Source organism: Podarcis muralis, chromosome 4 (assembly GCF_964188315.1).
Source record: "Podarcis muralis chromosome 4, rPodMur119.hap1.1, whole genome shotgun sequence".
Taxonomy (NCBI): Eukaryota; Metazoa; Chordata; class Lepidosauria; order Squamata; family Lacertidae; genus Podarcis; species Podarcis muralis.
Window position 1 is genome coordinate 45,066,798 of NC_135658.1, and position 23,507 is coordinate 45,090,304.

The 23,507-nt window shown below is 39.9% G+C and overlaps 1 protein-coding gene across 1 annotated transcript in view; it reads left to right on the top strand.

Annotated features, from left to right (window-relative positions):
* Positions 1 to 23,507, top strand: part of GBE1 (1,4-alpha-glucan branching enzyme 1) — a 147,244-nt gene that overhangs the window by 13,742 nt on the left and 109,995 nt on the right. Inside the window, 1 exon segment of the mRNA XM_077927261.1 lies at positions 19,409 to 19,578. Coding sequence (XP_077783387.1) covers positions 19,409 to 19,578 — 170 coding nt within the window.

Here is a 23,507-nt window from a genome sequence, read left to right on the forward strand (position 1 = left end):
GGTACCACTGTACTGCAAAACAGGTCATTGAGATGCTGCAAAAGGGAAAATGTGGATTAAAGGAAGAGTGGGAGTTACAGGCTGGCAGTGGGGTGTCAACAGCCCTGTTTAGGGAAGTTTTTAATGTCTGATGTTTTATCGCTTTTTTATATTATTATCATCAATTCTGTTGCAAGCTGCCCTGAGTGGCTGTGGAAGCCCAGCCAGATGGGCGGGGTAAAAATAAATAAATAAATAAATAAATAAATAATAATAATAATAATAATAATAATGTCTTGCAGATGCTTCAAAAAACAAACCTATTTGCATGCACGAGTAGTTCTGACCCCTAGTAAACACCCACCTGAGAGCACACCAGAACTAGAATGCACGATTTCAATTAGGCATTTCAAAAGGGGTGTGTGCGTGTCTTTGTAGTGGATTCAGAGTTCTAACATGTCCACGCACAAGCTGTCAGCTGAGTCTTAATATGTAAAAATGGAGCACTGGTACTTAATGAATTAACGAGTTACAGTTCATAAGTGTCATGACTGGGGGAAAATCGTAAACAGAACTTTCCTTTGAAATGTAGGAACCTGTCAACTTTTGAGTTTGCTTGGGATAATCTTGATTCTTGTGTGAACACTGATAAAACATAAACTGCATAACAAACAAGCTAGCTGAAGTGTGCGGTGAATGCCACCATATTTGAAATATGTGTACAACATGTGTGTACTTAAGCTTGAGATGTGAGAACTGAAGGGTAGGGTCTCTTTCAGGGCTTTCCGCACATTTGCTCAAAATAAAATATAAACGTGGTGGTAGGGAGCCCTGTTCCTGTAATCAGGCATGGTTATACATGCTTGGATCCTTTTGAAATCCTACATTGCGGTGTTTGTGTTTCGCAACAGGGTTGCATCAGCACAACGTGCCAGGAAACTCTCTTGTGATTTCTTATTCCTGCAGTGAGTGAGAAAATGTATAATTAGTAGGATTGCTACTTTTGCCTTGAATTTTGTTGAGTCCAGACTACAAGGATATGGATTTTTGCATTAATAAACTCAGTCGACAGAAACTGGAATGTGGTATTAATATGCTGGTTTGCTTGGGAAATCTATTTTAAAAAAAGGTTAATACATTAATGTAAAAGGTTGGATCAGGAATGTCCTTTATAAATTTATGACATCGGTCAGGCGGCTTTGCTCTACTGTTGTAGACATGTTCTAAAATGTTTTTGTTTATGTAAATGCATGATTTTTATTGTATGTATTTGTTTTTAAACTTTGTTTTCTATTAACATTTTGCACTGTTCTAGGTAAAACAAAAAAAGTTAAATAAATTAATCTCTATGTATTTTAGGACTGCTGTTGATAAACTCTAATAAGCAACAATCCTTAGAATGAATTGAACTGACTTTTGAATGGGTTTGCAGCAGTGGTAGAGACGACCTTTTATTTTAAAGCTAGAACAAAAGTCTTTCCGATAGACCAGGCATCCCCAAACTTGGCCCTCCAGATGTTTTGGGACTATGACTCCCTTCATCCCTAGCTAACAGGACCAGTGGTCAGGGATGATGGGAATTGTAGTCCCAGAACATATGGAGGCCGAGTTTGGGAATGCCTGCGTTAGACTGTTCTAGAAATCATTTTGTGGGAATCATTTTGTTCATCATTCCGATAAAAAAAATCTGCAATCTTTCCCTCCATTTTTCTCAAAACCAAACAAGGCTTTTTTTGGGGGGGGGGAGTTCCATTCCCGGGGGTGGGAGGAGGAGGTGTCTGTTTCCCCCCACAGGCTTTCACATCTCTACTTTCACTATATCAGTTTTAAAGTGAAATTGAAAACGAGGGGGGAATTTGTGTTCAGGGGGAGAGAATGAAATGTGCAAAGCCCACATCACCCATCCCCATGGTTAGAAAATGAATATTGCATCTACGCTAGCAGCACAACATGGAGTATGGTTCCATTGTGTTGTTCCTTAATGGCAGATGCAAAGAAGCTGAGAAATTAATAGTGGCATGAAAGGATACTGGTAATGGTAATTGTGTGTCTCTATGTATGATATATTGCATTTAGAAGTAGTGTAACTTAATGCTGCCACCTTCCTCTGTTGCAGTAGTGTGACTCCAAAGAACTAGGATGCATTTCATTTCATTTTTATTGTACAGAAGTGATAAAATGGCATTTCTTTTTATGTGGATCTTGATGCTTTAATTCTATAATATAAATCTATAGGGAGTCTAAATTCTCAAATTAGTATGCAGAAACCACCTCATTGAGGGTGCTCTGTTGCTTGAAAGCATGTCAGTGAACTTGAATTTTATTAAAGTATATTGATGAATGCGCTAATATGTGCATTGTAGACTTCAGTCACATTGGCTCTCAGGGTTTTAATATAGCTAATCTCTTAATTACAGTAAAGATCATGCTAAGGTGACATTGGAAATGTTGTGTTAAAGAAAATGGAAAAACTTGGGATATTGTCTACATAGGGATGGAGATACTGTGCTCCCCCATTTGTTGTTGGACCCCCAGTCAACATGGCAAATGGTTGGGGTGATGGCAGCTGTAGTCCAGAAATCTCTCGTCTTTATGGAGAATCAGCTTTGAATCCAGGATGAAAAGTATTCTGCAAGATTAATTTTGACATATGGTCAAAAATGCCATAGTATAACAGTCTAAATTTTATTTTTATGTGATATATTATTGATACATCACATAAAAATAAAATTTATGCGGTTTATTTTAATCCATTAAAAATGTGCTTTTAAAAGTTGCTTGGGAGCAGAGCGGTATAAGTGGATGTCTCTCAAACTGAAAGCATTTGTGTAATTTATTGAGCTACTTTATTTTTTTAATGGAGAATGCAGTCACTATAGCTGAACTTTTAAAAGGCAGCTCATGAAAGGCAAGGTTTTCTCCCTCTTCCGCAAAACCCCCCACCCCACTCCACCCAAGTCTCTCTGGAGCTTTGGCAGACTCTCCTGAACAATGTGAAATGGAATGCAGGGGGCTGTTGGTGTTGGTAGGCATGGGTAATTTCCTTCTACACATCTCCTTAAGTTATCTTATGGCTCAAGCCTATATCTTTAAAGACTGAGGGAGTGGTGAGTGGGGGCAAATGGTATTTTCCCATTTCAAACTAAAAGTCTGGGATAGCTGTGAAGGAGGGAACAGGATTGCTGGCGAGTCCTTAAACAATCATCTTTTGCCATAAAGCAGAGATGGATGGAACATTGACTGCAGGCAAGGTCATAGAAGCAACCATTGCTGGATCCATTTTTGCTGGTTCCATTTTGTCCCATGTATATATGAAAATGCAGTTAGATAAATTTATCTATCTTCACACCATTGAAAAGGTTAGGAAGCCCTGTTACGATCTATCCCCTCAGTCAGCCTACCCTGTTTCTCTGCTAAATAGTTCAGTTTTCTAAAGGAAGGCTCATGACCCTTTTAACAGTGAGAAACAGCAGTACTTTACACCAGGACCAAATTTCAATGTATACTTCCATATCAATGGAGATAAATAGAAGAGTTTGAAGAGAAGAGTTTGGATTTGATATCCCGCCTTTCACTCCCCTTCAGGAGTCTCAAAGCGGCTAACAATCTCCTTTCCCTTCCTCCCCCACAACAAACACTCTGTGAGGTGAGTGGGGCTGAGAGACTTCAAAGAAGTGTGACTGGCCCAAGGTCTCCCAGCAGCTGTATGTGGAGGAGCGGAGACGCAAACCCGGTTCCCCAGATTACGTGACTACCGCTCTTAACCACTACACCACACTGGCTCTCTGTTGGAATATCTATGATGTTCTGGGGGGAAAAAAAGCAAATGCATTCAGTTCTATGGTGTAAAGTCAAGCAAACCAAAGTCTTTTGCCGTATGTGTTTGATTAGTCTGTATGAATTAATACTTCTGGCTGGCCATGTATTTTGTCCTTCTGAAAGCAGCTAGGTCAGCAGCTGAGCCACAGTATCAGCACCTATTGTCCTGGTTATTTATCCTTATTTTGGGTGATATCACAGTTGAACTAGTAGGTGTATATCATGTGCCATCTGCCCTAGACAGGTTGTTCTCAGTTTGGTTTTCAATATAGGTATGTTGCTACCAGCATGTTTTTTGCCCAGAGTTGGTGCGTCTCATCTTGGAATCATGCAAATGGCTCTTTTTACTCTGTAGACTGTAATCCTTGGTATAAAATGTGTATCTTGATTGACAATGTATATCCAGTTCCAAATGGGAACAGCCACATCATTCATTCTGATCTGTTTTATAAACACGGTGAAGAAATCTGTTGCTTTTACAAAATGAAAGGCAAGGTGCCATGCATGAATAATATTTTCATAGCTATGATGTAGCTCATTCATAGGCATTTAGTGTTCCCAAGCTCAGATCCTTGAATGAAAATATAAACACCGTGGGAGGGAGGTTATTGGTTTGTTATTGGGGTTTTTGTTTTTTTTTGTTATGTGTTTTCTATTCTCATTTTGTATTTTTATGTTGTGAACCGCCCTGTGACTTTTGGATGAAGGGTGGTATGCAAACAAATAATATGCTGTATGAAGCCCCCTTATAGAGGGTGGACCATTGGTCCATTCACCCTTACTGACATTGGGTGTCTAGGGTTTCAGGTTAGATGCACACTTAGAAGTCCTCTTACATCTTTCTGGCTGGTGATCCCAGATATTAAACCTGGGACTTTCTGCATGCTATGTATGTTCCTTCCTTCCTTGATGTCCAGAAGCAGCTCCTCTTCCCCTTCTCTGATGGCATCATGACCACCTCTTTGTCATGGAAAGTTAGCATCCAATTGATACTAATGTTACTAGGTCCCTAGGGTTGCCATATTCCAAAGAACAAAAACCCAGACCTATGGCAACCCTACTTGAAAATGCCCCCCCCCCATATTCTTCTGTTTCTGCCGTCAGTTCTTCTGAGAGAAGCAGAATCGACAGCTGCCTCTCCTCTCAGCACCAGGTTGAAGAAGAGCAGCAGGCCTCTGCGTGCGGCAAGCCCCGTCCCCAAACTTGCCAACAAAGCTGCTTCCCTCCTGCAGCCCAGTGGACCTGTGTGGGCAGCAGTCACTGTTGAAGGTGGCAGAGAGATGTTGGCCTGGGCAGGGGAAGGCATGCTGGGGATGAGGCGCCCCTCCCTCAGCCCTAAGTTTCAAGAAAGCAGGTAGCAAGACAAAGTGTCCCCTAGCCACGCAAACAAGAGTGGGGTGGAGGGAGGCCACTCACAGCATGCTTGCAACAAAACCGATGTGCCCAGTTGTGTTGCCATGTTCCAAAGAGCAAAAAAAGGGCGCCCCTCACAAGAAAAGGAAGAAAAGGCCTAAAAAAGAAAAGGAAACCTGGGGAAAACAGCACCATGGCCCTCTTGGCTCACTCTTGGCTCATGGCCCTGGCTTTCTTGTGGCAGGTTGGCTCTCTCTGAAGCTGCAGTTACCACTGCGTCCCTCACCTGCCTTAATGGGCTGCCGGGTGTGGGCTGCAGTTGGGGGCTTGGAACTTGCTGGGGACTAGCGCCCCACCATGCAATGAAGGAGCGCCCTAGCGCTGCAGCTAGGGCCGTAAAATGTTAAATGTACCACCACCGGGGTCTTGCCTAGGCCTGCCGCTGACCGGGGCTTTCCCACACATCCAAGCCCCACTAGAGCGTGCCAGATGATGGCTGGGAAAATCCTTTCCCCACGCTGCTCCTGTTCCCCCATGCCCAGGCTGCTCCTGCTTGACCCTGGACCACGTGCCGCAGCCGGGAGGCCCTCACAATGCTGCCGCCTCTGTCTCCAAGCAACATTTATTATTATTTTTTTAAATATTTTATTAAGTTTTCTTTCAGATATTCAGAAATTTACAGAATAAAAAGTAGAAAGTAAAAGTAAGAAAAAGAAAGTATACATAAATTCCAACTTTCCAAAATATTTTAACAATTCCAATCGGACTTCCCCACATCTTCCGAATTCTGCGTTCTTTGCAATTGTAACATCAGCAATTTGTTACCTTATTTCATATCTTGCTGTATCTTTCAAATACTATGTTTCCAAATTTAGAATACTGTATCTCAGTTATTTGTACCCTGTAAATAAACATAGTATGGTTACTTCATGTTGTCCACCTCATCTTTCTTATAACTTAATTTCCAATTTACCTATTCAAGTTGCTGAAGCAAAAGTTTCCTAATCGTACACATTCTTAACATTCATACAACTTATGATGTTTTTGCAGATAGTCCTTAAATTTTTCCCAGTCCTCCTCCATTATTTCTTCTCCCAAATCACTGATTCTGCCAGTCATTTCAGCCAGTTCCATGTAGTCCATCAACTGCGTCTGCCATTCTTCCAGCGTGGGTAAATCTGGTGTCTTCCAGTGCTTTGCAATGAGAATTCTTGCTGCTGTAGTAGCATCCATAAACAAAGTTCTATCCTTCTTTAACACTTTCTGGTCCACCATGCCCAGGAGGAAGGCCTCTGGTTTCTTGGGAAAGGTATACCTAAATACCTTTTTTAGCTCATTATGTATCATTTCCCAGAAGGCCTTCACTTTTGGGCAGGTCCACCAGAGGTGTCTCCAAGCAACATTTAGAGGTGGCTGGAGAGGCCTTCCCTCCTTGCCCCTCTTCGTTTACCAGCTGCTTTTATCTTTTAAAGCCATCAGGGCGCCTCCCGACCGTGGTGCCTGCCAACAAATGGGTTGCCATGCATCTGGCATTCCTGAACATTTGGGTGATTTATTGAAATTCCGCACAGACACAATTTCCGCTGGACAAATCCTGGAAATGTCCAGCAAAATCCGGACTTATGGTAGCCCTAACTTAAGAAGGCTATTTTAAGTAGCAGTTAAGGGAATCTTTACAGCTGGACAAAGGGTAACTTCCTCTCAAGTATATCTAAGTGTTTTTGGAAACTTGACAACCTGAAACCAGAAGTGTTCTATTAGATGCTGATGTGTCTGAATCTCCACTGACAAATTATGTTGTGTACCGGGGATGATTAATGGATCCACCTACTCCATACAGTAAATTTTCTTTCACATTCTTAATGATGACTTAAGCTTTTTCTTTCTTTGGCTTCTGAAGCATTATTGAAGCTTTTTGGTAGATCCTGGGACAGTCCACTTTGCTGCACTAGCACCAATTTATGTTTTAGGGCAAGGGTGTTGCCCAGCTATGAATCTTGGTGTAACTTTAATCAATTTGTAAGGCATTTTATCTCCTCCATTAGCAAAATCAAATTGCAAAAGTTCAGACTTTTTTTTTAATCTCTGGTTTTGATCTTTCTTGATTGGTTTCCTCTTTTTCCTTTCCTTTTTAAACCTAGTACTTGACAGGGTAATTAAACATGGCAATGGACGTGGACCTTTTCACATCTTTTATTTTATTTACAGGAAGCATTTTTAATCTTGCTCTTGAGCAGATAAAGGATCCCAGAATGGTTTACAAAGATCTGTAATGACACCGTCCCTTCCCTCTGGTGCTACAGTTTAAAAGACAGGGTGCAAGGGAATGAGGGACTGTGAGGGAAGAAGAAAGAAACCTGTCAGTTGATCCTGGTTAACCGGGTTCATGCAAGGATAAGCTGGAATCGAAAGAGTTTACCAAGGAGAGGAGCCAAAAGCTTGTTGGTCCATCAGCTGAGTCAATGGAGAGACCCCACAGTCTTTTCCTCTGCATTTCCCTGATGGAATGGGGATGGAATGCTTTGGTGGGAGCTGAATGAGGAGCTTAGGTCTTGCACTTAATTAATTAATTAATTAATTAATTAATTAATTAATTAATTTGCTGCCCTTCAACCAGAGATCACAGATTGGTTTTCAACATAAAAACACAACATAGAAAGACAAAATACATAGCAATAAAAACTCTCCCATGCTCCCACATACCGTACTTTACCGTGTATAAGACAATGTTTTTTATTATTATTATAAATTAATGTTAAAAATTGGGGGTCTTCTTATACACGGATAGTGGAGAGAGGCGTCTCGCAAGCAGGAGCTTGTCAGTGGTGATTGGGCAGGTGATTGGTGGCTATGACAAGGCCAAAAAAATGTGCCCCCCCCCCATTTTCATAATTTGGCGTTTCCAAAAAATAAGGGTCATCTTAGACTCGGGGGCGTGTTATACACAGAAAAATACGGTATATGGAGAGCACCTGGAGGCAGCATTCATATAATTCCCTCTGCCTCACATAGTAATTGCCAGCTACTTCACTGAGAGGCATTCCTCATACTTTATGAATCATGATCCTAATTAAAGCTTCTGCAAGATGATCACTCAGACATTGCTTCCTCAGGGAATGGCAAGGAATTTTCCGGTCCTTTTCTAGAATATCAAACTTGGACATAATGGATGCACTTAATTTTAGATATTAAATCCACTGTCCCTATTCCTAGTGCATGTTTCTCTCGTGCATTTCTTCACCTTCCAAATTATATGTGATTAAAGGAGAAGTTAGTCTGAGAAGCCTGGTGGGAGAAGGGCTTGAAATAGACAAGCAGTGTTGCAGGGATTCTTCAAGACGAAGGAGATTCAAATAACATACTGTTCGATTGTTGCTGTGGTAAGAAACTTTTATTAGAAGTGAACATTCCAGGTTTTGTGGCCCACAGTTGGTTGAAAATTAATAAAAATTGGGCTAAATTTCCAAAGGCTTTATTAAAAGAAAATACAATGGATTGTGCCTGACATTGATGTGACCTTACCGTAATGTTCATGGTGATTTAAGTGATGCTTAATAGATCTCTCCTTGACATACCTGGCAACTTAGGACATAAATCTAAAAATCAATGTTTCTGTTAGCTTTTTATAGAACTCTAGAGATAGTAGCTGTGACAAGCCCTTCCTAAGGACAGAACAATTTGAAACCACAAGCCTCCATATAATACAATAGTTGAATGTGCTTCTGAGTCTTGCCTTTAGCAGTATTAAGGAATCAGGATGAATTTTGGAAATAAAGGACTTGATCAAGGGCTCCACGTGCTCTGATATGCCTGTGCATTAAAAGTGCCCTGCACACAATTCAAAAGATCCATGGGTATTTCTATAGGCTCTACATACATTACCCCAGTGATGGATGTGGTCAGTCTCTCTTATGCCCAAGTCCTTCCCATTTAGTAGGCTTCTGTCAGACTGCAGCAAACCAGGAAATTGACACATGCATATGGAGTGCAGCAGATCTGTCTGTTTAAATTTCAATATAGGAAATGGATGTGATGAACTTGGGAGTCTTCCTGTGAGACTGAATGAAGTGACCAGGGAATTCTACTAAGAGTTCTTCATAAGCAATTTTAATGTTTTGGAAGAGAGAGAATAATGATGTCACTATGCATTTAAAGGGGTGGGGAATCCCATGCAATACTACTATGTAAAAGAGTTAAATGAATCCAGTCACTGTACATTTCAGTGTGGCTTGGTCAAAGATGGATATAACAAAAAACGCCCTCTTGTTGCTCCAATTTAGTTGTCGTCTTGGCAGTGAAGCAGAATTCTTGCAGGAGCAATTAAGATGGTAAGAACATGGTTTGAAATATTATGGGTTGCAACTGCTATCTCTCTAGTTAATGCAACACTAGTTATTGTGGTGACATGGTAATAACAGTTCATCACAAAACCTAGTCTACTTAAGCACGGAATGCCAGAAGCTGGTTTATTCTGCAACAATCCATTTCTAACATAAAGAAAGTTGGAGAAGAACATAAAATTGTAGTATTACTTGACACTAACAAACAATAGGACAATGACTTACCTATTGAAGAGAATGCAGTATATACTATGCTGATGTAATAAATCATTACATTTTGTTTTGGTGACCTGCTTTTACACACACACACACACACACACACACACACACACTTCATAACACTTGCTTATTGAAAAGTTTCCAGAAAGAACATTAACAGCAACAAAGTTCATCATGACTCCTCCGCTCTGTTGAATCATGAGGATGGAGAGAATGTTGGGTGTGAATAGCTATTCTAGCAAGTAGTTATTCTACCTCTTATCCTCATTAAAAGAAATGGGAGTAGATTGATGAAAGAATAATTTTCTTTGGCTCAGGATTGCAGCCCAGCTGGCTCTGAACAGATCTATATGTTAAGAATGGCCAGTAAGCCATTGCCTAGCTTAGGTTGCTACACCAACTGCACCTGAACCTGTCAGTGATGATGCATGCCTTGGCTACATCAAGACTTGATGAGTCTTTGGAAACTGCAGTTGGTCCAGAATTCAGCTGGGGTGCTTAGGGAAGCTTTGTTGTGTGAGCATACACTGCCCATTTTAGAACATCCACATTGGTTATCAGTACAATTGGACCAATGGTTTGATTCTATATAAAGGGGCTTCCTGTATTTCTAAACAACTTTGCTCCTGATCTCCTTTCTCCTTGGCTTTAACAGCGTCTCTATCACCGTGGTTTGCTCAGTTGCCTGCTAATCCTACTTCCATAAGGCATCTTCTTCTGTCATCCTTAGCACCCCAGCTTCTCCTTCCCTTATCTGCCCATTCCTTTTCTTAATTGCTCTGCTTTTTCTTTCCTCCTTTTTGCATTTAGTTCCCCATTTGCTATGCTGTCAAGCTGCCTCTTACACTACTTCCCTTCCCACACCTTTTCTATGTGTATTGCCTATCCTACACTGTCTATTCAGCTTCCTTGACCTAGGGCATCCAGCCAGGAGGCGGTGGGCAGGGACCTAGTCTGCTTGGGATCTCTTTTAAGTTACCATCCTGGCCTATAAATCTACTCCAGCGAAATGGACATCTTTCCCTTCTGTCCCAGAAGCTGTTCTGCAAATGGTGATAGTTCTCTGAGAAGTTCTTGCATGATCTAATCACAGCTGGAGATTTCAGGACCCAAAGAACAGTACAATACAAATATAGTAGTCAGTGATATAGAGAGCCACACAGGTAGTTAGGTCTTTTTTTATTATGTTTTCACACCTTTCTAACCTTATTTGAACATCTTGGAAGATTGTTGTGTGTGTGGCTAGAGGGTTTTGGAATAATAATGCAAGGACAAGGACATCTCTTCTCTCTTCTTTGTCTTGGACTACAGACCACAATAATAAATGAGTTTTAAACCTGGCCATTATCGAAATGCTACTTGCATCTTTGACACTTGGATATATTGTCTAGCAGATTAATTGTAAGTGGAAACATGCAATGGAATAATTCAAGATAGCTGCAGAGAAGCCTTTGCACCTTTTTGTTTTATAGGACCATTGTCGTTTTCATTGGTGGTACTTCAGTGCAACTGTTTTCAACACAGGGATAAAAGTGGCAGTGTCTAGAAGTTCAACTATTTCAGTCTGAGTTTTGATTCAGACTTCATAGCTGTCAGCACAGTTGCTATGGGACTCATTGAGTCTGTATTTTTCCACACTTGACCTTGATATACAAAATAGCTGACAGTGGTATCAAATGGGAATTGGCAGGCCGTTACTAACGGATCCATTTTAAAACAACTTCCAGTAAACAAAACACTTAAGAGAGATGCCTCTGACTTTTAAAAAATCCTCTTCCTTTTTAAAAAAACCACCCCTCTCTTTAAGATGATTAGCCAAGTCTGAGTGGAGGATGCTTGCATTACAGAGAGATAACTAAGCTGCTTATTTTAATACGGAAAATGGACTTCGATGCAGCCCTTAGTTTAAATGCTATTGAATTACAGAAGGAGACTGCATGTTTATTTTACCACGCATTAGTCAACCAGCAAAATTAATTGTAATGAATGCCTTGTTTTCATCGCTGCAAACAAATTAATAAGCTATACTGCTTCTCTTGTACTTCACCTATGGATGTGATTAATGGTCAGTATTAAAGATGCTGGTATCTTTTGGCAGTACGAAAACCTGAATGTTTAACAAGAACACAATTTCAAATTAAAGTAATAAATCAGAATTACTCAGGGAAGTCCTGTGGCAGGCCGCACTCTTCAGCTGGCATTGGGAATATAGTATTTTGTCCCGCGTAGTTTTGGCAGCGGGCCTCTTTATCAGCTACTGTCTTTCCAGTCACGCTTGTGTTCACGTCTTTGCTACATGCTCTGCTGATTACCTTGGAAAAGGGCAATGCTGTAACTGTTCAACTGACCTTTCAGTTTATTTTCTCTTGTGTAATATGAAACATGAGCTAACAAAGTCTTAGTCTACTGATTTCCAGAAAGAAATCTGTCTCTTCGTATTTCGGCAGCTTTCTTCTCAAATTAGGGTGTCACCCCGCTCCCCACATTAATTTAAAGCAAAATAAATAAATAAAGCCAACGCTCTCCTGCACAGGGATTATTTGAAGTGCTAAGCAGGCAAAATAATCTCTGGATCACGCAAACAGTGAGTCTGGGGTGACGGGAAGGGGGGAAGAGAGAAGTTGCCTGCCATTCATGCAGTCTCCCTTGAATGAATCAAATTACTGAATGATGTACTGAGCCTTTTAGATCTCACACACATGATTTGTCTGTGAAGCCTTTAACCAAGAAAGTTGCAAAGGCTTTCAACTATCTCAAATTTTCTTTTGAAAGTGTTACTTGAGTAATATGAAAATATATGGCTCAGCGGTGTTGACAGTAGCATTTAAAAAACAAAGCCCTAAAGAGGGTTTGGAATGAACACTTGGGCGGGGGGATGACATGCTTTGTAGCCTCCTGGGTTTCTTTGTCAGAAAATGTGTGTGTGTGCGCGCGTGTTTGGTCCCACAGCTAAAGGAAGAGTTGCAAAATTGTCAGTTGCTTTACATTTGGCCAAATGCAAAAAATCCTCCAAGTTAAAAATTATTTACATTACCAAATTTTTAACATTTGTGCATGAGAACAACCTTGCTGGAACAGACTGAATATCTATTGCATTTTTATGCTTCTCCATAACGTACAGTTCTCTGGGTGACTTTAAATAAGCCTTAAAAACCCACAATTTAAATACAAAGTTAATTCAGAGGCATGCTGACCTTAAATCCTTTAGCTTTAACATTTCTTCTCAATTGTTTCACTTGTATTGCAGGTTTATCTGCTCCCATTTTTAGTGGTGTTCTCCCCCACTCCTAGTTCCCAGCTGTTTTTGGACTACAACTTCCATCTTCCCTAGCTAACAGGGCTAGTGGTCAGGGATGATAGTAATTGTAGTCTAGAAGCTGCTGGAGACCCAAGTTTGGGAAACCCTGATTTAGACCATAGTGGGCAAAACAATTTACTGGAGTAATTTTCTGATCAAAGTACCACGCTGCACTAAAAGCAATGTCCTGATCATTCCGATTTCTCAGTGACATTGTCTGGTATCTGATCAACATACTGGAGCTTCTTTGGACTTGTTGGCCAAACTACATATGACCTTATCTGGGTAGTTCTGACCTGCACTGCAGCGACCCCTCCTTGCCACACATTGCAAGTATGTGTCTCCCAATTTTGAGGGGGGAGGTTCAGGGCTGTGCACCTGAAAATTGGCAGCTGCTGCCCTCCCAAAAAATGGCTGGGTGTGTGCCCTGCACCAGCAAATTTTGCAGTGCAATCAAGGTGTTAGTCCCGTCAATGGGATCTTTGTTTGCAATGCACATTGCGGAATGGGGAAATTAGAACAAGACTGTGGCAGGGCACCGAAGGTTAAAGGCTCCTTGGGTCCCATCTGGATCCCACTCAAACAAACAGACTGGAAATTGGTAAAAGAAACTAATAATACCACTAGGGGGAGGACAAAACAGGTACATGTAGTTTTGTCCGAATTTGTATGGTATAACACACGGGTAAGCAAACTAAGGCCCAGGGGCCGGATTCGGCCCAATTGCCTTCTAAATCCGGCCTGCAGACATTCCAGGAATCAGCGTGCTTTTACATGAGTAAAATGTGTCCTTTTATTTAAAATTCATCTCCGGGTTATTTGTGGGGCACAGGAATTCGTTCATTCCCCCCCCCTTTCAAAATATAGTCTGGCCCCCCACAAAAAAGTTTGCTGACCTCTGTATAACGTGGAGCATGGGATAAAGCAAGTTGATTTGGATTACTTCTGTTATGCATCATGAAACAGGATCATGGATTTCATCCATGCACTTTTATATCTCCACCCTTCTGTCTTGTGGCTGGCGATGGTTTAATGTTCCAGCAGTTGTACTCTCAGTTCACAGTTCTCTTGGTAGTTACACAACTGCCAGCTATTTTGTGGTGCACTTCCCTGTTCCTCTCTCAGATGAGCACCCCCTCAATCACTTGTAAATGTATTTGAGTTTTAATTTCAAAACCCAATTCAAGAGGATCAGGTAATCAATATGGCCTTTTAAGGTTGTTTTTTAATTAAAAAATGACTAAATATGAAGATGCCAGCATTCTTTTCCATTTATGTCAATTGTACTGAAGCTAGAGGTTAGAGGAATCATTAAGTGAAGTGATGCTGAAGCAGGTGTTAGATAAATAGCGCCTGTGGGTCCCAATACGAAGCAGGCCACTAAATCTTTAAGGCTGCCACTACCATCCACTACACACTTACAAGGTAGTAATGCTCCTTGAGTATTGCGTTTCAGTAGTCATGCTTAAAATGCAAAGCATAAAAAAATGATTTGATACAAACATTATCAAACTAATTAATTAATTTTTTTAAAAACAAAACAGTTGTCTTTTGATTTGCAGCTGTGCTAATTAAACAGGGGTCTTTCTGTTGTTCTCAGAAGCTTAAACAGTCCATTATAGACAGTGAGAATTATATTTACTAGCATAACTGAACCTACATAGTATTGTTGCCTTGTTTCTCTCCTTGAGTCTCTCACAGAAGTATGATGCACAGTAATTGTACGGGTATAGCTTAGCTCACGAAGTGAACCTCAGGCCGAGAGGCTAAATGTGGCTTTCCATGTGTCTCTGGTTGGAAGTTGCCCCAGACCATGACCATTTCCAAGCCACACCCCTCCCTATACAGTGGTACCTTGGGTTACATACACTTCGGGTTACATACGCTTCAGGTTACAGACTCCACTAACCCAGAAATAGTGCTTCAGGTTAAGAACTTTGCTTCAGAATGAGAACAGAAATTGTGCTCCAGCAGTGCGGCAGCAGCGGGAGGCCCCATTAGCTAAAGTGGTCTTCAGGTTAAGAACAGTTTCAGGTTAAGAACAGGCCTCCAGAACGAATTAAGTTCTTAATCCGAGGTACCACTGTACTGTTCTTCACACTCTATGAGTGCTTTTGTATATATGGATTCTTGAATTGTGATAATGCCTCTTGCTTGCCTGAATGGAGAGATGGGTTCTGTACCACTGGCTTAGCTCAATATGGAAATGCAGTTTTGGGGGGGAAAGTCTTGCCTGATAAATTTCTTACTTGTCATGCTCAGTGAATGGTTGCGAAGGCTACATCTGTTTACCTTGCTAAAACGGCGAAGGAACTTGGAAGCAACCTCTTCTCACTTGGCAAGAAAGATCCCTTTAAGTTAGCATTACACCTTGCAATCGCTTGTGGTCTACTGTGCTTTTAACGTCTTTTCCCTTCACCATTTATGCAGAGAACTAAAATTAGGATTGCAAAAGTGAAAACAATCAATACAAGAACCATGTGACACATGCTTGGTATAGGACTAACACAGTTTGCCCTTAATAACTGTTGAATTATGGAGGGAATATACATCAACACGTATCTATTTCCTTTGAGATTCCGGTTAACTTTTGTTGTCTCAACTGTTTGCTTTATTTTTTTGCTTTTGTGTATTTTACTCATATGAGTGCTGCTCACATGAATTTATTTTGGTAAAAAGTTAAAAAAACAAAAACAAAAGAGGATTGCATGAAACAGTGAACTGAAGTTAGGTAGCAAGTGTTAAGTAATCCATCCATTTTGCAGGCTCTAGCCAAGGAAATGACTGATTGGTTCAATCAATGTGTGAAATCCCACCAACCTTCCATTTCACTGCTTCTTAGCTCTTTCTGCCTTTTTAGGGTTTCCAGGTGACAATGTCAAAGTAACCGCAGAAGCCACAGCTAATAAAAATAACCCACCCAAATTCCTTATACAGGAAACAGCCTTCCCTAACCTACTGCTCTCCAAACATTTGAACTAGAAAACTCATTCCTGGCCATTGGCTGTGCTGGCAGGGGTTGATGGGAGTTGTAGCCCCAAATATCTGAAGGGTAGCACATTGGGGGAGGATGCTATTGGGTTAGGAAGTGTTTCACTCCCTGTCATCAGTCCCAGCCTTTCAGTCCTTCAATCCATACTTGTCTGCCCACTTCCCTCTTACTCATCCCATCATCTCTGTATTAAACATTAGGAGATTTTGTTTGTGCCGCTCCTTGTCCAGGCAGTTTGGAATGATTAGCAGTTGCCTGTCCACACTATTTCAGCCAAATCAATGTCAAGACGTTTCATTGCCAAAGGAAGAATACAATTACATATTTCCACACCATACAATGTGTTTTGTAATGGACACATTTTCTGTGGAAATTGTCACTGCTATATATTGTAAATTTTCAACAAAAGCCATTTCTTTTTCACCAGCTTAATTAGTAATGTAATGGTTATACATGATTACTACATAATTAGTAACATAATGCAGTGAAGGTGGAAGTGGGCAGTTTCAAAGTTGTAATTAACTTTTTCCAGAGGACTATTTGTGGTAAGCATGCATTAATTTGCATAATAAATAGAGGAACAGCATAGGAAGCTGCCTTATAAGAAGTCAGAGCATTGATCCATCTACCTTGACTTGCCGCAGTTCTTTACTTTTCCTGTAAAGTTAGAACATCCTAGGTACAGTGGTACCTCAGGTTACATACGCTTCAGGTTACAGACTACGCTAACCCAGAAATAGTGCTTCAGGTTAAGAACTTTGCTTCATAATGAGAACAGAAATCGTGCAGCAGCGGCGCGGCGGCAGTGGGAGGCCCCATTAGCTAAAGTGGTGCTTCAGGTTAAGAACAGTGTCAGGTTAAGAACGGACCTCCAGAACGAATTAAGTACTTAACCCGAGGTACCACTGTTCACACTTTTTGTTGCACAAGATAACTGATGGCAATCAAAAATGAAGGGAAACAAATAACGATTTGATTGTATGTGACTACTAAGCAATTCTTTACAATGAGTAGAATCCAAAGAATTTTATACATGTGATTCTTTGTGCACATATGTCATTGCTTCCTTACCAGCTGCCTCACACACTTCCATAAGGTACACTGTGGATGAGCCACTGCATTAGGAAGTCCTTCACTCTCCACAATCCGGCAAAACAAAAAAGATCTGCTGTACATGCAGTGTTCCACACATTTGTTCAAGTCCTAGCCTTTACAGGAACGTCGCTATATATAACATATCCAATTAGCATCCAAAAGCACAGACACACACAAGAATATTTGAAAAAGATTAAATTGTAATAATGAAGTCCTTCCTTGACATTTCCAGTCATCAGCTGTTATTTGGTAGAGATGTAAACATTAATAGGTAATTAAAATTTAGCAAGTGAGCAGCATATTTTAAAAAAATTCACAGGAAAGTTATTTGACAGCCTTAAAAGACAGTGAATATTCCCTTAAAGTGCATGGGGACAATGCCAGCGTCATCTCACTGATTAATTTATCTTAAGATGAAACCACCGTTTAGGACTATATAGTCATCAGCAACTGAGAAGTACTGAGATTTACAGAGTGTAAAATAAGGTTTCAAATCAAGTGTCGGTACTTGCCATAAGAGTATGGGACTAGATTTCCTACCTGTCTTCCTCCGGAATGGCACCTGTGCCTTGAATTCATACATGACAAGTAAGAAATTTATTAGGCAAGGCTTTTCCCCCACAACTGCATTTCCATATCGAGCTAATCCCGGGGTACAGAACCTATCTACGATACATAGACTCTATACTGGTAGACTTCAGGTATGAATGTAGCTTGGGATGTCCTAAATGGTTTCAAGAGTTCTTTAAGAAAAAAAGAGAGTGTGAGAGAGAAGTTTACTTCTCTATATCTGTATTTGTATTTATATTCATGTATACATATATTCATATCCTGAAGCCACATTCCAATTCATGAGGATGCTGATGTCAATGTCCTTAATACTAGGTTGCTCATCACTAACTCCTGCTTGGATCATGAAAAAGACCAGGTCAGCACAGTTCCTGCACCTCTTGGGTTCTCGCTTGATAGTACCTGATGTTATTCATGGCCCAGTATTACGCATATAGGTAATGATTACCTATGTGAGCAGAGCAAAGAGACTGAAAGGTTTTTGTACTACAGGAGATTCTACTTCACTGTGCCCCACAGCCGACTTAAATACAAACACTCTGCTCCTTTGGGATGGGGAACTGCAATCCAGATGGGCAGTGCTTCTGTTTTGGGGTTTGCTAGTGGTGGTTTTCTTACAATGTCCTGTACCCTTTGCCGGAGACTGGATTCACGTATATTGCGGCAACTTGTTTTCTCGCTGTGCTTTGACCTTTTCCCCTCCAAAAGTGCATAAATCGTCTTTCCCCCACCTTTTTGTTTGACTTATATTTTATGCATTCAAATTAAATTGCAACAAGCTTTAAAATTCTATCACCTGTCACACATGTTTGTTGAGAAAACAACTTTTATATTTAGAGCTCTAGAGAGCGAGAGAGTGTTATATACTGCATAATAAGAGAACTGACTATGGAGGTTACAGAAATCATTACACTGTTTTGATGCATGATACCCATGGGCAAATTTCCCAGTTGTAATGTTGGGGTTTCTATGTGTGGAACAAGAGCATTATAAGAACATGCCCACTATCCTCAGGCTCTGCTTCTTCTGAAATTCTTACTGGCTGTGAGGTAAATACCCGCCTCTGGAATAAAAGCTGTTGGGAAGGCTTAACCTTGTGAGTTAAAAAAAAGTAATATAATCAACTGGAATAACGAATAAATGAGACCTAAGGACCCTCTTAATACGATGTCTCTAAAGTGACTCTTTCTATACCACAGCTTTAAATAAACCTGAGACTGTTTCCCAGCAGTGGTATTTTCCCCCAAGGTGTAATATCTTAGTTGTCACTATGATTGATGTTTCCTTTGAACAAATGACCCTTTTAAACTAGATAAAACTGAGTATCTTACAATAGAGGTGCCATGCTCTAGCTTTTGTTTTATGAAGAAAAACTGTTTCTCAAGGAAAGTGTGGGATGTTTTGGTGGCCATTTGCTTTAGCATAATGATCCTAGTATTTTGAAAAATTAGCCTTTTAATAATTGGATTCGGTGGAGTGCCACATAGCTGTCATAGTGAATAACAATTCACTCCATCAGTTCAAAGCTACTAGTCACAGAACATATAGTATTCTTATAATGCCAGATATACCTAACTTTTAGAATTTAGAATTTTATGATCTGAACATTTGATGATGCTTAAAAGGAATACTGGGACTATCATCTAATAGACTTGACAACAAGTCTTAAAATGGGACTTTCATTGGCAGCTTTACTGAAATTATTTAGTAATACTTTCCTTCAATGCATTTTTCTATTGAAAGGTATAGTCTCTTCCATCGCATCTTGAAGAACATTGAAGAAAATGAAGGTGGCCTTGACAAATTTACAAAGAGTTACCAAACATTTGGAGTCAACAGATTTATTGATGGAGGATTGTACTGTAAGGAATGGGCTCCTGGGGCAGAAGCGGTGTTTCTTACCGGAGACTTCAGTAAGTATTTTCAAGCACATGTTTTATGTCTTATCCTCTGTATGCGTCTGTTTTTCTGTTGATTCTGTTTTTATGCCCATATTTTCATGGCTCTGCACATTAGTTCTTTTAAATAAAGGATTGCCAGCTTCAGGGCTAAGTGCAAAATTCGTTGTTGCCAGGTTATCACTACAATCTTAACACTATATCAGAAAATGCAATTTGATGTTGAGAGGGGAATGTGTGAGTGAAGAATGGGTGGCATTCACTGATGCTTAATGGAAGACCTAAGTTCAAATCTCTTAATTAACCATGAAACACACCAGGTGAACTTGCTGGTTCACTATTTGTCAGTCTAACCTGGCTCACAGGATTGTTGTGAAGATAAAATTGGGGGTGGTGATTGACACACCATGTATGCCACCTTGAGCTTCTTGGACAAAAGGCAGGTTGCAAATAAAATGTTAAATGCATCTAGACACATTCATTTAAAACTTCTTCTCTAATTAAGAGAAAATAGTACATTTTTGTTTTTTTAATATCCATTTGAATGGCTATTTGGAAAAGATGGGACTGCTATTGGAAAGACATGGCAGTAGAGCCCAACTGACTTCAAGGTCCTTCGCCTTTTGGCATGTGTGGTATAAAGGCAACAGAAGTGACTCTACAGAAGTGACTTCAAGAAGTGCCACACCTTTCTGGGAATTTTATTATTTGGACTAGAAGGGTCTTAAGTGCAGCCTTCTAGTATTCTCTGTCCAGTTCTTTGGACTCTGCAAGGCCACACCCATTTCCCAGACTACATTGGCTCTGCTCTGAGCCCTCCTTAAGTCCTTTGGATGACTGGAATGCATTATTGAGCCGTGGCAATGCCTCTTTATTGATGTAGAATAGAAAGATGTTCCTCCTGAAGGAGTTGGCTTTCAATAAAAGAAAAAGCAAGGAAAAGAAACCCTGCAATAGGGAGAAATAAGGGTAAGGTGAAATCCTATGTTTACTCAGATATGTCTTACTGAATTTGGTGGGGGCTTGCTCCCAAGTAAGTGGGGTTATGACACAAACCTATGGTGGCAAAACACATATTATAAATTCATTGTCAAGCTTTCTGGCAATGTGGACAGAGGTTTAAATGGAATGAGGTAAACGAAGAATCACCACTGAAGACAGCAATTGGAAGTTGCTGTGAGCAAAAGTAATAATATGGGCAGCATAGTTTTAGATAGACCAGAGCAAAAAGCATTACAATAATAAAGATGTGAAATATTAAAGGTCAAATAAGCATTTTTGAAGTTGAAACAGAGAAAGGAAAATATGAGCTTGAGCAACACTGCTAAATATAAAAATGACAAGATTTGACAACAGAATCAATTTGGTGGAAAGAGAAAAGTCAAAAATTGTACTAAGACACTACGTGTAATCAACTTTGTGGAACATAATTTTCAACAGAGAATGTGTGTGTGTGATTTTTTTCACTCTAAATAATCAGCTGTTTGACCTATATTAAGCTTCAGGTGGCACTGAGGTATGAAGACAGAAGTAGCCAAAGGATGGTCAGGAATGTAGTAATGATTAGCAGTAGAAAAAAGAAAAGTAATGTTGAAAGCTGTCAGCATAGAAAAGCTACTGGAATCTAAAAGAGGAAATGAATTTTCAGTGTGTGAAAAAAGATGGATCACGAACAATGGATCTGAAGTTCCCCCACAGACTGAGTAGAAAAGAGAAGACTGCTGGCAAATGCTGAAAGCATATAAAACATAAAATATAAAAACAAAACCAAGTGAAAAGTCCAAAATGCTAGACTAAAAAGAAATGTGGCGAAGAGAATCAAAAGCAGCATCTATACTGGCGAATAAAGAATTTAAGGCCATGATTCTTTCCTAAGAGATTGTTACTCATGAAAAAGGTCTTACTAATGTTTCCAGGTTGAAGAGACCAAAAGCCAGATTGAAATGGGGGTGAAGAAGTTACTCAAAATATCCTGAGACAAATGGATACCAATCAATCAACAACCTGATAACAATACAGAAGAGTACTAAAAAAAAAAGTCTGTTTTTTAGTAGAAGGCATTGGTTGGGAGGTTGACAGGGGCTTGCATAAGGAAGGAAACCATATATAACACATTCTGATCCTGCAGGGTCAACATGTAAAGCACAGTTGAACGAAACTGAAATTAGAAAGTTGATAGCAGAAATTAGATGTACTTGGCTTACAGACAGCAAACTTGTAAATTGCTCTAAGAGCTTGACGTGCTTATTTTCATTCAATAACTGGCTGACATACTCTTAATTTGAGTGTCTTAATTGATTTGGGTTTCCAAAAGAGCATTAAAAAAATATTCTAGTGCCAGAAAACATCTTTCAAATAGAACTTGTTTGCTGTGTCTCTCGTGATTTACAACAAATGAACCTTATTGGTTCCATGCAATAGCGCTAAGTGTTCAGTGATCAGATGCTGAGTGAAGCACTAGTTTCATTCAGCTACTAACTGTGCATCTGCTATTATGAATGCCAGTATGTCCTGGTCCCAAAAAACAACTTGAAAGGCAAGAATAAGTCACTCTCTCCATATATGCACGTGACATACTATATCACTTCCTTTGGCCATGCTGATTGGAAGATCTAATCTGATCTTTGGTTTTCACACATAACCTTCTAGTTTAGTACCTTTAGCTTTGCACTGAGATGATTGGGCTGGACGCATTTACATTTTTATTATGTATGTCAGTCTTCCTCCAGGGTGACCAGAGGCAAAGAATGTGGATTCTGTACCTTTTAAATAATTCGATAGAAAAGGGACATTTACCAGATTCTGCATGTCATGCAAAACTCTCCCCAGTGTTCTTAAATGGATTGAATGCATCTATTTATAAACTTAAGATCACTACTTCAAGATGCTAATAAAACTAATCAGTAAGATGTCTGGACTGAATCTTCCTTTAGTCTTCTAGATGAAAAATTATGTCAGTTGCCCTATATATCTTATTCATCATCAGTCAAAGTAGAAGATTTATTCCCAAGGGGGCAGTTAATGGAATCAAAAGGCCTAAGGAATGGAAGTTGTCATTAAATGCAGATGGGTATTAGTAATATTCCCAGGAGGAATTGGGCTGCAAAATCCCAAAGACATAGAGTCAAGTTGCTAGTGATGTGCTTGCTTTAATATTATATCATTTTCACCTACCTTTACATTTCAGTTATGTTAAAATACCTCAAATTTAGTTTGGTTTCTGTTTTTATACTTTGTACAGCACCTAGTAGGTTTTAGGGGCTTTGGAAATAAATCAAATTAAATACAGAATGTATTATTAACTTGGGAGCTTTTTGGAACTCAGAACTGAGTTTCTAGAAACTAAACTAAAACCTAGAATGCCAGATTCCTTTTAAAACTTCTTTTACCAAGTAACTGCTTCATTATGAGCAGAGAAGGTGTACCAGGCCTGGAACTAAACCATCTTCTCTCTCTCTCCTTCTGTCTCTGGAAGTTCAGTCTTTGTTCTCTTCCTGTTTCTTTTGCAGTGAGAATTGCTTAGCTTCCATCTGCCCATGACACTGCAGGATGAGAAATAAGTGTGTGTGAGTGAGAGTACACGCCATCCTTTATTTTAACTTTTAGTGTGGGCCTCCAGTTGCGCTGAACCAAACGTCTCTTGACTTACCCCAAAAAAGCCACTCAAGACTATTAAAAGAACATTCACAGCATTACGATTTGTCAATTAGTAGTTTTAAAAGCTTAGTAAATCATGTATATGAGGCAATTAGTAAGCTGAAGCTCTGATACGAGAGGCGGTATTGACATTATAGTTTCCTGAAAAGCTTCTGGTAAATGACACTGAATATTTTATTTACACATTTTATTGCTTAGTAACTAAGGGAGTACAAGCAAAATATCAGTATCTTAGGGTTTGCCACTTCACAATAAAAGTCTTGTTCATGTATATTTAGAACCTTGAT